General features: G+C 37.9%; 1 protein-coding gene across 1 annotated transcript; it reads right to left on the bottom strand.

Moving 5' to 3' along the window:
- Nucleotides 1–1,995: 1,995 nt before the first annotated feature.
- Nucleotides 1,996–11,535, bottom strand: mal2 (mal, T cell differentiation protein 2). The gene is made up of 4 exons (XM_052143358.1): nt 11,185–11,535; nt 10,530–10,700; nt 6,562–6,735; nt 1,996–3,021 (listed from the first exon to the last, which is right to left on the bottom strand). Exons 1-4 carry the CDS (start codon nt 11,296–11,298, stop codon nt 2,950–2,952), a joined length of 531 nt encoding a protein of 176 aa, XP_051999318.1. The 5' UTR covers nt 11,299–11,535; the 3' UTR covers nt 1,996–2,949.
- Nucleotides 11,536–15,788: the final 4,253 nt, after the last annotated feature.

Below are 15,788 nucleotides of genomic sequence, written 5' to 3' on the forward strand. Positions count from 1 at the left end.
TCCCAAAAACAGTCCTGTGGTCGGTGCAATGTTGTTTGGTCACATTATTCAATGCATCAAAAGTTACAAAGTCAACGCATGTGCACATCTGGTCGTATGATGCATGAGGTTAAGCAAAAATTTTCCAAGTCTGATATGATAGCTTTGTGCGAGAAACAGACCTAAATTTAGAATGTAATATACAGTAGTATGTGATCATGTGGACTACTATTCTGGTGCTTTTAGAAAGCTTTTTGTGTTTGTTTTTGTCCTATTTGGAGCTTGATGACATGGTCACTATAACTGTCGCTGTACTGAAAAGACCTGCATGGAGCTCAGTGGTTAAGGCTCTGGGTTACTGATCGAAAGGTTGGGGGTTCAAGCCCCAGCACTGTCAAGATACTACTGTTGGGCCCTTGAGCAAGGCCCTTGACCCTATCTGCCCCAGGGGTGCTGTTTCATGGCTGACCCTGTGCTCTGACCCCAGCTTAGTTGGGATATGCGAAAAACTGCATTTCATTGGCTCTGTACCTGTACTCTGCACAATGACAATGAAAGTTGAATCTTAATCTTAAATGGTTTGAAATAGCTTGATGGTGAGTAAATATCAACAGAAATTTCATTTGTGGGTGAACTTTCCCTTTTATGGTCAGTTTAACTTTTTGTGTTCAGTGTCAGCAATGCCAGGGCTAGAGGATCTGCCAGATGACAGATCAAACTGATCTCTTTCTGTTTGTTCATGCTGTTCAGGCCTGGGTGGATGCTCATAAATGCCTGTATGGACTGCCAAAAAACATTGTGCAACAGATCAAGCCTTCTTCTTGAGGAATGCCCATCAGTCTTAACAAAACAACTATTTTATTGATCCCTTGAAAGAAGAATCTCAGATATTCCACCGGCTCTTGGGTTCCCTATGAACATCAGTGGATTTCGCTCATACATTTTTAAATAAAAGAATGACCTTTTAAGATGAAAGTATGTGTGAGAGGAGAATGTTGTTATGTATCTGTCGGTGAATCTCATGAAAACCTTTCCCCCAAAGTTATTTTTTATTTTTTTTAATATAATAATAAGATTCTATATTTTTCTTAAAGAAAATGAAGCCGGTTAAAGGGATCGAGTTTATAAAAAATTTTAATTCTCTCATTATTTACCCACACTCATGCCATCCCAGATGTGTATGACGTTCTCTCTTCTGCAGAACACAAACAAGGGTTTTTAGAAAAATATCTCAGCTCTGTAGGTCCATACAATGCAAGTGAATGGTGACCAAAACTTTGAAATCCAAAAAGCACATAAAGGCAGCGTAAAAGTAATCCATTAGACTCCAGTGGTTAAATCCATGCATCTTCAGAAGTTATATTATAGGAATGGGTGAGAAACAGATCAATATTCAAGTCCTTTTTTACTATTACTACTATCCCCTTTTTTTTTTTGGCATTATTTTCATGACAATTAAATACATTCTCCTAATTCTTATGACTGTAATGCAGACAAAAGTAAATTAGACATACATTATTTTAGTTAGAACAGATACAGCCAGCAATTGTCTGTTGATACATTTTCAGAGTAATATTTCAAGTTCATGGCTTCTAGAAAAATCATACAGCTGTGAAACATTTACAATAATATGTATATGAAAATCTTTATATCATAATGACATTTTATGGAAATTTCTTAATATTTAATAAAACATTTTTTTAACCTAGCTGTTCTTTCGAGAACCGATATTTAGGTCAGCAGAAGTTTGGCCGAATGGCATCTCACAATTAAGACTGGCATGTTAAATGACCCTTTGCAGTTTAATATTTCACTTTTTCTGTTAGAGCTGTCATGATTCTGGTCTCAAGGTAAATGGAACCTGCGTCAAGGATGCCAAAGAGTTTGAGAGAGTCAGTGTGTCAAAAGTGAGAGCAAACTGTCAGGGTCAAAGGTTTTATTGATGTGGGAAATTACAGGTGTTCTTTTTTTTAACATGCAGTTTTAGCAACATGGAATTAATAATAAGTCAAAAAATTGATTTAATAGCACATTTTATTTTTCAAAACAAATCGAAATACTTATTAACTAAAGCATTAATGCAAATCAATTAACAGACTATATGATTCATTAACATTGTAAAGCATGTATCAGCACCGTAATTTGGTATTTTTTGTCACCTACACAGTATATTAAGGGTGCTGGTAGCAGCTGCATTGCTCTTGCTTTTAATGGACAAAAGAAGCAAACATCAATGTACTTCTGCAAAAGAACCAGAGAGTTGAATAGCCTACTATAGTATAATACTTGCAAAGTGGGACATCTAGTGGTTAATACACAATATTTCCCTACATTATTCCTCAGTAATCTCAAGGTAGATGTAAAGTAATACCACATGTAACAGGGCCAGGAATACTTTGTTACATTTGAATAGAAATTCCATCACACATGCCATTAGAAAAAAGGCTATGGTTTATTAAAGCTATATATTATGTGATATACGATGACAAACTCTGTACAAACATAATACAGCAAATAAAAAAACAGACAATTTAAAAATAGCATTATGCATATTACATAAACAGCTGTACTTAACATTACATTTTCAAAGATTAAATTTAAAAAAGACAAAGCTTTTGCCTGGTGGGAATTGATAGAGAGAATATTTTAGAGAAGAACATTGTTTTAGGTTCAACCTGCAAAAGTTGGATTTCCAAAGGTAAAATATTACCTTTGATCACCTGGGAAATTTAAGGATAACCACTTGAAAAAAAGTTTAACATTTCAAAATGATTTTATCATATAATTTTCACCCAAATCACCAAGAATTGAAATATATATGACTCTTTACATGAATGTGAATTAAGAACCTGGAGACATTGTGGTAAACCAGTGAAGTGATGTCACCTTGTGTAATGTCCAAAAAAGTACAGCTGATGTTAACAAACATCCATGTTATGGATGAGTTACATATGCACCAGTTCCTGTGTTTCATTTCCTCCACCTCCTGAAGCCCATGAACATGCTACAGCCATAACACACTGTCACTATAAATGCAAATATCTGTGGAGAAACAAACAACAGCATTATTCACTTAATTTGTTATTCATTTCACCTATGCTAAGATCTGCCACTGAGGGTGAGACAATTATGAAATACAAAAGGGATTTCTGGGTGAAATATTCCATTAAAGAGATCATAACAGAACTCAAAACCTCAAAACTGCATTTGTTGAATCCAAGCTGTCAAAACGACTCATTCTCTACTTCCTCCACATTGTGATGTCACACTGTTGTAGACATTTGCATCTGACCGCCTCCACAACAACACATCAACGCCTACTTTACCTTTAATCACTTCCTTAGCTCGCCCAGTAGTGGTGAGCAGTGAGATGGCAAGAAAAGAAAGCAGGTCAGAGAAGAGCAGACAGCCAATCAGAACAGTGGGCGTGTACTGTCAAATCTTAAAGGAGAAGTAGCACCAAAACTGAGCGTTTCTGACAGAGGCTCAGAATGAGGGTAGAAAATGATAATGTTTTACAATTATAAGACTGTTTATGCAGTGAGATTGCAAGGAGAGGGAGCAGGTCAGTCAAGAGAAGAGAGCCAATCAGAACAGTGGTCTTAAAGGAGCATCAGCACCAAAACTGAACATTTCTGACAGATGCTTAGCATGAGGGAGGAAAATGATCATGTTTTAAAAATATATGACTGTTTTTTGCAAAAAAAACTTTACTAATATTATAAGTGAACCATTAAAATAATAATTAAAAAAGTAATGTCATGACCCGTTTAAGAGAATGTTAATGAGTCATGGTATTGTGAACCTTTAACACTGGTTTTATGACACAAACGGGCGGAGTACTGATTACTATCATTACATATCATTTTTTATAATAACTGGATTACTGTAATTTCCTTGAAGTGTTTTGACTATTAATTTTGTACACTAAAGCCTGAGCTTGACTGAGTGGCTGCTAAGAATTAGCAGAAATAAACAATCACAACTTACACATTAAACAGAAAAAGAGGAAGTGAATTATAGGAGTTCTTCTCTCAAGGACAAAATATTAACTCGTACATGTGAAACAGAAACCAATCTGTCACCAGCCAATCCAGTGATTAATATCCAACCTATTGGCCTTGTTGTAGTATGATATTAGACAAAAGAGGGCCTCCTCCAACACTTTAAAGCTTAAGTCAAAGCAAACAGTTATGCCAAGCTGTCCTCAAAAGAATCAACCAGGTAATATTTAGTGTTGGTTCATGTCCTTATATAAGACAGTTGGGTAGGGTGTAGGGTGTGTGGGTTTCCCCAAATAACAATAGACCAGTGCCTTCAGTTATTCATTCAATAACATAAGACGCTGTTGCATGAAATAATATCACTAACCACCTGCCAACCTGACGCAACTTTGACTCTTTGCCAAAAACGAAATACTACAATGGTTCTTTTGAAATCTATATTAGGTATAAGACACATAAACTAAAGCAGTGGTTCTGAACTGGTGGGCAATCCAAAAATGGGTTAATGCAATTTAATGTTTAATATACAATAAAAACAATACAAATAATCATATAATCCTTTATAGTCTAGATAGCGAAGTCCTTTAAACTTTTAAAGTTTAAACGCTGTTTGAGGAATCTCAAATAAGGATCTAAAGACATGTTTGATCGAACAATTGTAAACAATTCTTGCTCTCTCCAAGTATGCAAATGTGACCAAATATTTGCATTTATCCTGCATATGTTTTTTTTTTACTATTCAAGAAAAGATAATGTACACTCACCTAAAGGATTATTAGGAACACCATACTAATACTGTGTTTCACCCCTTTCACCTTCAGAACGGCCTTAATTCTACGTGGCATTGATTCAACAAGGTGCTGAAAGCATTCTTTAGAAATGTTGGCCCATATTGATAGGATAGCATCTTGCAGTTGATGGAGATTTGTGGGATGCACATCCAGGGCATGAAGGAATGGACATGGTCAGAAACAATGCTCAGGTAGGCCGTGGCATTTAAACGATGCCCAATTGGCACTAAGGGGCCTAAAGTGTGCCAAGAAAACATCCCCCACACCATTACACCACCACCACCAGCCTGCACAGTGGTAACAAGGCATGATGGATCCATGTTCTCATTCTGTTTACGCCAAATTCTGACTCTACCATCCGAATGTCTCAACAGAAATCGAGACTCATCAGACCAGGCAACATTTTTCCAGTCTTCAACTGTCCAATTTGCTCTTGCAAATTGTAGCCTCTTTTTCCTATTTGTAGTGGAGATGAGTGGTACCCGGTGGGGTCTTCTGCTGTTGTAGCCCATCCGCCTCAAGGTTGTGCGTGTTGTGGCTTCACAAATGCTTTGCTGCATACCTCGGTTGTAACGAGTGGTTATTTCAGGCAAAGTTGCTCTTCTATCAGCTTGAATCAGTCGGCCCATTCTCCTCTGACCTCTAGCATCAACAAGGCATTTTCGCCCACAGGACTGCCGCATACTGGATGTTTTTCCCTTTTCACACCATTCTTTGTAAACCCTAGAAATGGTTGTGCATGAAAATCCCAGTAACTGAGCAGATTGTGAAATACTCAGACCGCCCGCCTGGCACCAACAACCATGCCATGCTCAAAATTGCTTAAATCACCTTTCTTTCCCATTCTGACATTCAGTTTGGAGTTCAGGAGATTGTCTTGACCAGGACCACACCCCTAAATGCATTGAAGCAACTGCCATGTGATTGGTTGATTAGATAATTGCATTAATGAGAAATTGAACAGGTGTTCCTAATAATACTTTAGGTGAGTGTATATTAAGCTGGGATAGAAAAAAGTATTTTACCTTTATAAAAATTACATACTTTACCTTTAAAGCTAAAGTGTGTAATTTCTGTGCCACTATCGTCACAAAATGGAATTGTAAAAATAAACATTGTTTTCAAATGGATTTCTTTTATCCCCCTTTTCTCCCAATTTATAATGCCCAATTCCCCCTACTTAGTAAGTCCTCATGGTGGCACCATTACTCATCTCAATCTTGGTAAAGGACAAGTCTCAGTTGCCCACCGACACCGCGGAGACTCACAGCACAGGAGGCTCATGCTATTCTCTGTGATCCATACACAAGTTACCACGTGCCCCATTGAGAGTGAGAACCACTAATTGCAACCACGATGAGGTTACCCCATGTGACTCTACCCTTCCTAGCAAACGGGTCAATTTGGTTGCTTAGGATATCTGGCTGGAGTCACTCCCTGGATTTGAACTCATGACTCCAGGGGTGGGAGTTAGTGTCAATACTCGCTGAGCTACCCAGGCCGTCTTCAAATGGATTTCTGAAAATGCCCCCATCTTCTGTTGATCAAGCAAACAGATAGTCCTGCCCCCAACTCACACCACTGGTCGAGTCAATGTCATAGACCTCGAGAGTGTTTACAGTTTTCGAGGAAATTAACCCATGAATGGCTTACTAATAGTTATCTCTGCATTTTAAGCTGGGATATTAACACCTTTAAAATCCAAGAATGACCCAATTTGAGTTATCTTCAGCCTGAAAATGACAGTTAATGAGTAATAGAAGTGGAAGACAGCATTAGTAACTCACCGCAGCAGCAACATTAATACTGTATTGCCGATAGTCCAGAAACGTCACAATATTGCCACGGGGTCTTTTTATACAGGTGGTGTTGTTTACATATATACCCGCTGATGAAACTGTAGCCTCCAGCAAAAAGGCACCAAAATAAAACAGCAACGCGATGAAATGGTAGAACATATCCTGAAAAAATAGAGCAGAATGAGTTTATGATAAGTATACAGTGAACATATGATATGATTGGTCAAAATAATGTCAAAGTATGAATTTGGGATAATCATATCAGATTACATTTTAAAAATCTAATGCATTTTATTTATTAATAGGGGGAAACCAGCAACGTCTTTACTTTTGGACATTGTTAGTACCACAATAATTTCACTTCATGACGTAATACTCAAACTAAAAGCTTATAAACAAGTTGCATGTTCATTTAAAACAAAATAAAAAAATATTATATGTATTTTTTATATTATTTATTATATTATTGTATTATTATTATATATGTTCGTGTATATATTTTTTGTTACTAGGGTGAACTTTTTTAAATCTGTTTTTTAATATAGTCACAGATGAAAATAAGCAACACACTTATTCTTACATGACTCCCCTGAGAATTAACCACAGTTATTCAACAAGGTTGACAGATAGTTTATGCATATATAAGTGTGGTAGACCATAAACATTAATCATGGTTATAGAGTAGACATTACTCAGCACTGGAGCTGAGACTATAGCCAGTACTGAGAACTGGCACAGTGCTTATTCTATGACACCTAAGTCTTGCTATTAGAGTCAGTACTATGTAAGGATTGGGCCAAGGGCCTAACATTTAACAGTGCTTGCAGGGCAGAACTGTATTGAGATTTTACTTTATTTTGTTTATTTCCACCAGCTTAAAGTAATATTCTGGGTTTAATACAAGTTAAGCTCAATCGACAGCATTTGTGGCATAATGTTGATTACTAAAAAATTATTTAGACTTGTTCATCCTTTAAAAAAAAGTAAGAAGTTAATGGGGCCAATCCGTAAATATTAAAATACTTACTGTTCCAAAAGTATAGCAACAAAATGTAAACAAAATGCATTTTGACATTATTTTAGTGTGATCAAATTGCTTGCTAATCTTTTCTGTGTAAAGTTATATCCAATTTTATAACTTTGTTGTCATGATGAACACTAAAACCTTCAAAAAATGACTGTAAAAATCATGATTTAAACAACTTTACAGCTCTAATATTTAAAAAGTTTTATTAATGCAAGTGCTTTCATAAAATTATAAGTGGCACATTTCTGACTTTAAACCCTCCAAAAATTATCCCATTCACTTCCACTGTAAGTGCCTCAATGTAGAAAGAAGAAATTAGTCAAAATTATTTTTGGTGGGTAATCAACATCGCGCCACAAAGGCTGTCGATTGAGCCTAAACTGTATTGCACCTGGAATATTCCTTTAAACTGCTTAAAATACAGACTCTACAAACTTTTTTAGATCATTTTAGCTTTTTAGATTTTTGGTCTGTTCATTTATATTGTTGTTATGTTAAAATGTAAAGAAATTTAACATAATATAAATGACCCCATAAATGACTAATCTTTCATTATTTGCTCAACCTCATGTTTTTCAGAACCTATATACTGTTATAATCATGCAGCTCATGTCCAAACAAAGATAGCTCATAGTGACCACAGCTGTCCAGTGCCATAAAGGCCAGAAAACACCATTATAGTCTTTATATGTGCCATATTTAGAGTCTTCATAAGCTATACGATAGCTTTGCTTGTGGAAGAGACAACATTTAGAAAAGTGTAGTTGGCACATATCATCCTTCATTCCTTCTTTTCGAATTGGTGCAGTGCCTATGCTTATACAACTCACGTGAACAATTGGCGTTTTGGCATCAATAGTCGCGTTTCCACTATCAGGCCAAATTTGGGGCCAGTTGATTTCCCAATGTCACTTCCGGGGCTTCATTTTGCCGTGTCAGGGCTTTCTCGGGCCTTTGGCCTGCCGATTACCCTTGGGTTTCGCCGAACTTGCCAGGTCTTGTATCCAGTGCACAACGGTACAGATTTGGGAACATTATTAAAATTGCATGTACCGTACAAATCCGTTTAAATGCACAATGGACAAAGTGGTGGCCAAAGAAATAACTTTCCATAGTTTAAGATCATGGACGGTGTGCTGGGACCACTCGGGACACCATGGCAATTACAGTTGGTGAGTTGTCAATGCTAACTTATCTTGCTAGCTAGCTAATGTTTACAAACAATATAAACTTGATATTCAAGATAACTAGATAACTTTATACATCAGCTTGAGCTTCCCTCTTGCTCATGAAATGGGTGGGGTGTGTGACGCTGGCAACGCTGCAGGGCTATTGGCCTGATGGTGGGAATGCAGACCGTTTTTGGTCACATGGCTCAAGGTTCAAGGCTACTGGCCCCGGTTGACCAGTTGATAACCCTGGCTTGTACTGGCCCTATGAGCAGCTAATGATGTCAAACCTGACGTGACTTGTTGTGGTCCCATTTTTTAATCTTAACGTGACCACGAATGAGATTTGAATGCTTTGGTAAATATATATATATATATATATATATATATATATATACTATCGGTGAAAAACTTAAAACGTACATTTTGGTTTGTTCTTGTTGTAAAGCAGGACTTCAGAATAATTGGAATATAGCATACATTTCATTTGGATTACATTTATGGTGCTTGTATTGTGTTTCTTATGTTCTTTTTGTAGCTTGAAAGCTGTAGCCAGTTTAACTGTCAATGAATGGAACAAAGATGTCTAAAGATTCTTCTTTCATTATTGCACAAATAATTCCTTTAAAGGTGCAGTGCACCTCATCACAAATTATTTACTTCTGATAGAGACTCTATCAGTTACCTTATAAAAGCTGTTTTAATTTACATTGAGAGGGTCACGCAGGTGAAAAACAGTCATCTCAATGGGAATCCGGGTGATTGTAAATTTTGCACGATGGACTTCAGGTGGCGAAGAATTTCCCATCACGGATTTCGCATGTTCAAGTTTGGTGAACTTTGATGGGAAAATGCTGTGTAGACCAATAGGAAGTTGCATGGTTTGGCTGTGACCTCTGTGTGGTCGGTGCTTCGTACACAGCTACACTGAATAGTCACAATGGACAAAGTTATTCTTTAAAGTGACAAGTTTCTTTTTAACGTAACTCTCTAGAATATAAAGTGCAGCATTAAAAAGATGCTGCTTGGCAGTTAGATTTTTCTGTTTAACATGTACTCAATATCCACCCATGCCTTACTCACCTGTGCAAAGGTAAATGTGACTGCCTTTAATTTCAGTAACCACCCTGTTATTGGACACTTTCACTCGTTTATGCAGTTAATCATGGCTGACTGTGAATAGTGATTATCTACAATGGAATCTTTAACTGAAAACTATTGCGTTGAAATAATGTTGCATTGAGATATGTGCTCCTTTAAGTTTGAAAATCTGTCATTGGCATATTGTTGACAGCAATGATGTCACTGTAAAATTTGCAAACTGAATTACAACGTATCTGTTTTTATTGTATTTATTTGCATACTGATTGTGATTGGTCTTTTAATCCTGATATCTTTTTATATTACATCATTAGTGGTACAAAACCACATTGTGTGTTGGTTCTCATCCTCAACTGACAGAAAACAAGACACACTCAAGTTTAAAACTTTAACACTATTCTTTGCTGCCTTGTAAGCACTGTTATAATCCTTCAGGAAATGTGAATCTAGTTTACTTTAGAATGCTGAGGGAGTCACTGACTTAAAGACAATTGTGACCTTGAGTCATGTGTTTGACCCCTAAAAAAGAACAGTCCCTGAAATAGTGTCCACTAATCTACACTAAAGTGTCCATTCAAACACATAACTAACTAAATAACAATTGTTTACTTTAAGTGCCAGTCTGAGCACTTTGCATCTTAAAAATAGCACACACTCACCATGAAATTCCAGTCTGTGTTAATCTTGTCAGCCAAGCCCAGCAGAAAGAGGGCGAGGTAAATGGACGAACAGATGAACATGGTTACCGACACAAACATCACCCATCCCTGCAGCAGCGGCACGGACACGTTCGTCGAGGCTATCAATATCCATACCAACCCTCCAAACACCTAGAGAACGAAAAAACAAGCCTCTGTAGTTTATTCAAAACATTAGCAAATTAGTACAATAATTTATTCAAGATCAGTATAAAATCATGGTTTAGTTACTTTGCCTAATGCAACCTAAACACCACAGGTGTGTGACGACAGGTAAAACTCAGTTCACTTTCTTGAAATTCAGAAGTAAGCTACATTTGTGTACAGATATACTGTATAATGAAGCCTATTACTGCCTCCCCTTCGAGTATAGAGTATGAAGCATCATTACAGACTTATTATTATTACCTTGTGCATATTACAATCATTTTATGTTGCGTTATTACTACGTTATTATCAGTTATAAAGGTGTATAGTGCCACAATCAGTATAATTGCTCTCTGAAAACCAATAATTACTTGTTAAGGATACACAATGGTGAATTCAAATGGTTTAACTAACTGTCCCAATGAGTTCCCACGCACTATCTACCAAGCAACTATAACCAAACACTTACAATTTCCAAACAAATCAGGGCCCCCGAGTACGTCCTCAATATATCAACTCCGCTCGGTAGAGAAACAGTCGGCACTGGAAAGGAGGTAGTGGCCGGGTTCGGTGTTTCCGCCATCCTCTGTCAGTTGGACAAGCACAGGTTGAACAAAGGACAAACACGTAGGACAATCCACCAGGAGTCATGTATCAGAACAGGTCTGACAGGTGCATGGCCACTCCCATTCACTCCCCAACGGTGCAGGAGCCAAACCCCTGTGAATGAGGGCAGGCAGTTTTCATAAAGCGTGAATGTGACCGACTTTGTGTAATATTATTTAAAACGTGCCTCTCAGAGGTGTTTGTCCAACCAGATTGCTATTTCCTTTCTTTTCTTCTATTCGGCTGTGCACAGAATAACTCAACAGTTTCACAACTTTGGTTAATTATTAGTGAGCAGGCTTGGGTTCAACATACTTGTGCAAATATTATGTCAAGGAATTATATTCCACAGAGATAAAGAACTAGGTTGGGTAACTGAAATCATGGCTGTGATTTTTACTGCATGCTGTTGTTATTGTTAAATATTAATGGTAATTAGACCAAGAAATTGCCCAATTTAGTGTTCTAAATTGCACAATGCTTTGTGCAGTTGTACATTAACTATTTGTTTTATATGATTCCAGTTGCTTGATGAAATCAATAAGGCTATGCAACATTTGGAGTGTGAGGTGAAAGAGGTGAGAGACTTAAAACAGTTGATTTTGACATATGCCAATGGCAGTGAACAATGGCTTGTTATTAATGATTGCCTAGTTTTGTGGATTTTAGTGACCCTTTGTGCAATGCTGAGGGATGTATTTAATTGATTGAATATTATTAAATTAATATTCAAATTAATTCATCTTAATTGAATATTGATACAGCAACATTATTGGTATGAGGAGCTGTGCAGGCTGTAATTGTGAAAAAGCCACTTACAAACACTAGTCAAATTAAGATACTGATATAAACATTAGTGTAATTCATTTATATGAATTATTAAAAGCTTTTATTTATTTAAAAAAAATGTCAGAAAACACAGCTACTTTTAAATGGCTGTTAATGGAGAAGCATAAGTTCTGCCATCACGGAGTGTAGTTCCAGCATCATCCAGTAAAAGTTAACAGGGACCTGCTAACCAGCTAATTCCTGACTTTCTGCACCACACCCACCAAATTCAACAGCTGGGACACAGGGGGACAGCTGGGACACAGCTGGGACACTTAGTGGGACACTAAGGCATTGTAAGGTGGTTAATAGGCAGTTTCTAGGGTGTTCTGGGTGGCTGCTAAGGCATTGCTAGGTAGCTGCTAGGTAGTGATGTTTCATTCATAAACTAATCCGTCTTTTCGAACAAATCGTTCTCGTTCACCTCCATACACTGACTCATATTTCTCGTTCACTGACGGCTCACCCTTTCAAAGCCAATAAGCTCTACTTTGAAGCACAAGACTGCTTTGGTGACTTCTCATGCTTGTAAAGGCTAACTATTGTACGAGTCAATAGTATTTTAGTGTGGACTGTAAAGAAGCATATCCAGAGGTGGGTAGTAATGTGCTACATTTAACTTTTTGGAAAGAAAATTAACTTTTAGTGTAGGTATAAAAGTGACATACATTTCTAATGAAAATTATAAATTTTGACTTCTTTACAATGGGTGGCATTCCTGTCGTTACATTACTGGGTTTAGTTTTAGTTCATGTGTAATTTATTGAGAGATTATTGAATGGGACTTTTATGACAGCGGAAATTGACACAGCTGCGTGCGCTGTCACAGATTGTCACTCAAGCCCAGTTCATCACTGCTGCAGCATCAAGCTCTTCAAATTTAAACACTTTCTTCACTTCGCATAGTGAAGAAAGTGAAAAAATAATAGTTTGTCATGCAATGTCTTCATTAAACACCAAGAAAAGCTGATATTTCAAGATTAAAATCTCTTAAAACAGCATGTCGAAATAAATTGTGGCTCTAATGCGAACACAGGCTTTCCTGTGTAATGTGATGGTCATTTTCAGGGTGATAAGTGTACATTTTTAAACAACTGCAGCAATCCCTGGAGTCGTGAGTTCGAATCCAGGGCATGCTGAGTGACTCCAACCAGGTCTCCTAAGCAACCAAATTGGCTCGGTTGCTAGGGAGGGTGGAGTCACATGGGGTAACCTCCTCGTGGTCAATATAATGTGGTTCTCGCTCTCAGTGGGGCACGTGGTGAGTTGTGCGTGGATGCCGCGGAGAATAGCTTGAAGCCTCCATATGCACTACGCGCTCAACAAGCCACGTGATTAGATGCGTGGATTGGCGGTCTCAGACGTGGATGCAACTGAGATTCGTCGTCCACCACCCGGATTGTCACTATGCCACCACGAGGAGTTAGGAATTGGGCATTCCAAATTGGGGGGAAAAGGGGAGAAATTAAAAACTAAATATATAAAAATAAAATCACTGCAGCAATAATATATCAGTGTGCTTTATCCCGTGTCCTGCATATCATAAGCAATATAACGCATTTCCTCCGCGCCCTCACTTGGATACTGGAAACTATTGTTGCTACTTTAGGCAGATTAACTGGATAAATCCAGGTAAACATTCAAGTTAAGTGTAAATGCCTTTTGCTCTGCAGTTCACGTGATTGACAACTGGAGCACTAACAGACATAATTTCTGTGCGTGCAAAGCAAGGATCACGGGGCGTGCGTGTGAGAGATATGAGGGCGCTAGGCGGTCGTATGGCGAAGTGAGTGGCGGTGTCCGAAATCATTCACTCATTCACTATTTCCTATATAGTGAATGGCAGTTAGTGCACTATATCTCAGCAGTGAGTGAACGAAATGTGTGAGTGAATGGAGTGGCGGAGCTTTGGGTCTGTCACAGAAACAACGTCCCATGGGAATTTTTACAATAATTGGGCCTTACTTGTTATTCTTATTAAATAATATATTAATACAATACATCTTCATTCTGTTTGTTATTTTTTAATATATATATATATATATATATATATTAATATAAAGAGTAAACACATTTTATCATTTGTACATAATTGTATTTATTTGTTATACTTTAGTATCTTTAAACTCCAATACAAGCTGGGAAGCGTTTCTGGGCACATCGCGCCCTCATCCGGTCAAATTATCATAACCTACATGTTAAAACCGAATATTTCAATCATCCACAGTATTATCATTTCCACTTTGTGCAATCTCCTGAGTTAAAATAATATCACCTCAGTGAACTATTTAGTAAATAAAGAATTCTTCAGCTTAATGGCAAAATTCTGTATAAATATAAATAAAGAGTACATTTTAAAATGTATCTGTATGTTTTGCCTCTTTATATGTTATTATGTTATTTTAATCCAGTTGAATTATTTGTCAAAAAGTAATTTAATACATTCAGCATGAAATAAAACTGTCCTGCAGTGTGAAGGTTTACTGCTTCCTGTAAAGGAAGCTCACATGTCTTCCCAAAGTGTGTACGTCAAAATGTACACTCAAAATTAGAGTGCATTGTGGGTAAGAATGAGTGAACAAACATAGGGAACGAGTGGTCCACTCATAATTCAGACAATCATACAAAATGGCGGACACCTGAAACAGTGCACTATAGTGGATGGGATGGTTTCAGACACAGCGAGTGTTCCACGATCAGGGTTGGTGTACTATGCAGGCTGCGCACTCTGCGTTTAGAGAGCAGCTGTACTGCTGTATAAAAAAAATGATATCTAAATTCCAAGCCACCTCAGTTACTTACTGGGGTACCTCAGGGATCAGTGCTTGGGCCACTTCTCTTCTCCATATACACATCACTGGGACCCATCATTCAGTCACATGGTTTCTCTTACCACTGCTACGCTGATGACATGCAACTCTACTTATCTTTCCAGCCCAACGACACCACAATGACCGCTCAAATCGCTGCCTGTTTGGCAGACATGTCAGCCTGGATGAAGGAACACCACCTGCAACTCAACCCAGCCAAGACCGAACTCCTTGTCTTTCCAGCCAACCCTGCTGTTGAACACAACATCACCTGGGTCCAACTACAGTTTCACCTTCCAAAACAGTCAGAAATCTAGGGGTAACCATTGATGACGAGCTAAATTTCACAGACCACATCTCAAAGACTGCAAGATCATGTAGATTTACACTACAATATCAGGAAGATAAGACCTTTCCTCTCTGTACATGCCACACAACTGCTCGTTCAGTCACTTGTTATAACTAGACTGGACTACTGTAACGCTCTCATTGCAGGCCTCCCTGCATGTGCTATTAGACCTCTCCAAATGATCCAGAATGCAGCAGCACGTCTGGTCTTTAATGAACCTAAGAGAGCACATGTTACACCACTCTTTGTCTCTCTCCACTGGCTGCATGTTCATGCACGTACTAAATTCAAGGCCCTGATGCTGGCATACAAAACAGTCACTGCATCCCTAAAAACATTTATGCAGAGCTACGTTCCCACCAGAAGCCTGCGGTTGGCTAAGGAACGGCGCCTTGTCGTACCAAAACAGAGAGGCACCAAAACACTTTCCCGGACTTTTAGTTTCATCATACCACGTTGGTGGAATGACCTTCCCAACTC

The sequence above is a fragment of the Xyrauchen texanus genome, chromosome 15 (assembly GCF_025860055.1).
Source record: "Xyrauchen texanus isolate HMW12.3.18 chromosome 15, RBS_HiC_50CHRs, whole genome shotgun sequence".
Classification (NCBI taxonomy): domain Eukaryota; kingdom Metazoa; phylum Chordata; class Actinopteri; order Cypriniformes; family Catostomidae; genus Xyrauchen; species Xyrauchen texanus.

Bases quoted from the DNA above. Each gene is read 5' to 3' on its own strand.
- mal2 (XM_052143358.1), bottom strand. From the start codon at position 11,298: ATGGCGGAAACACCGAACCCGGCCACTACCTCCTTTCCAGTGCCGACT. The intron at 10,701-11,184 runs GTAAGTGTTTGG...TTCGTTCTCTAG, and splicing joins CCCTGATTTGTTTGGAAATT to GTGTTTGGAGGGTTGGTATG. The intron at 6,736-10,529 runs GTGAGTGTGTGC...CTATTTTTTCAG, and splicing joins ACACAGACTGGAATTTCATG to GATATGTTCTACCATTTCAT.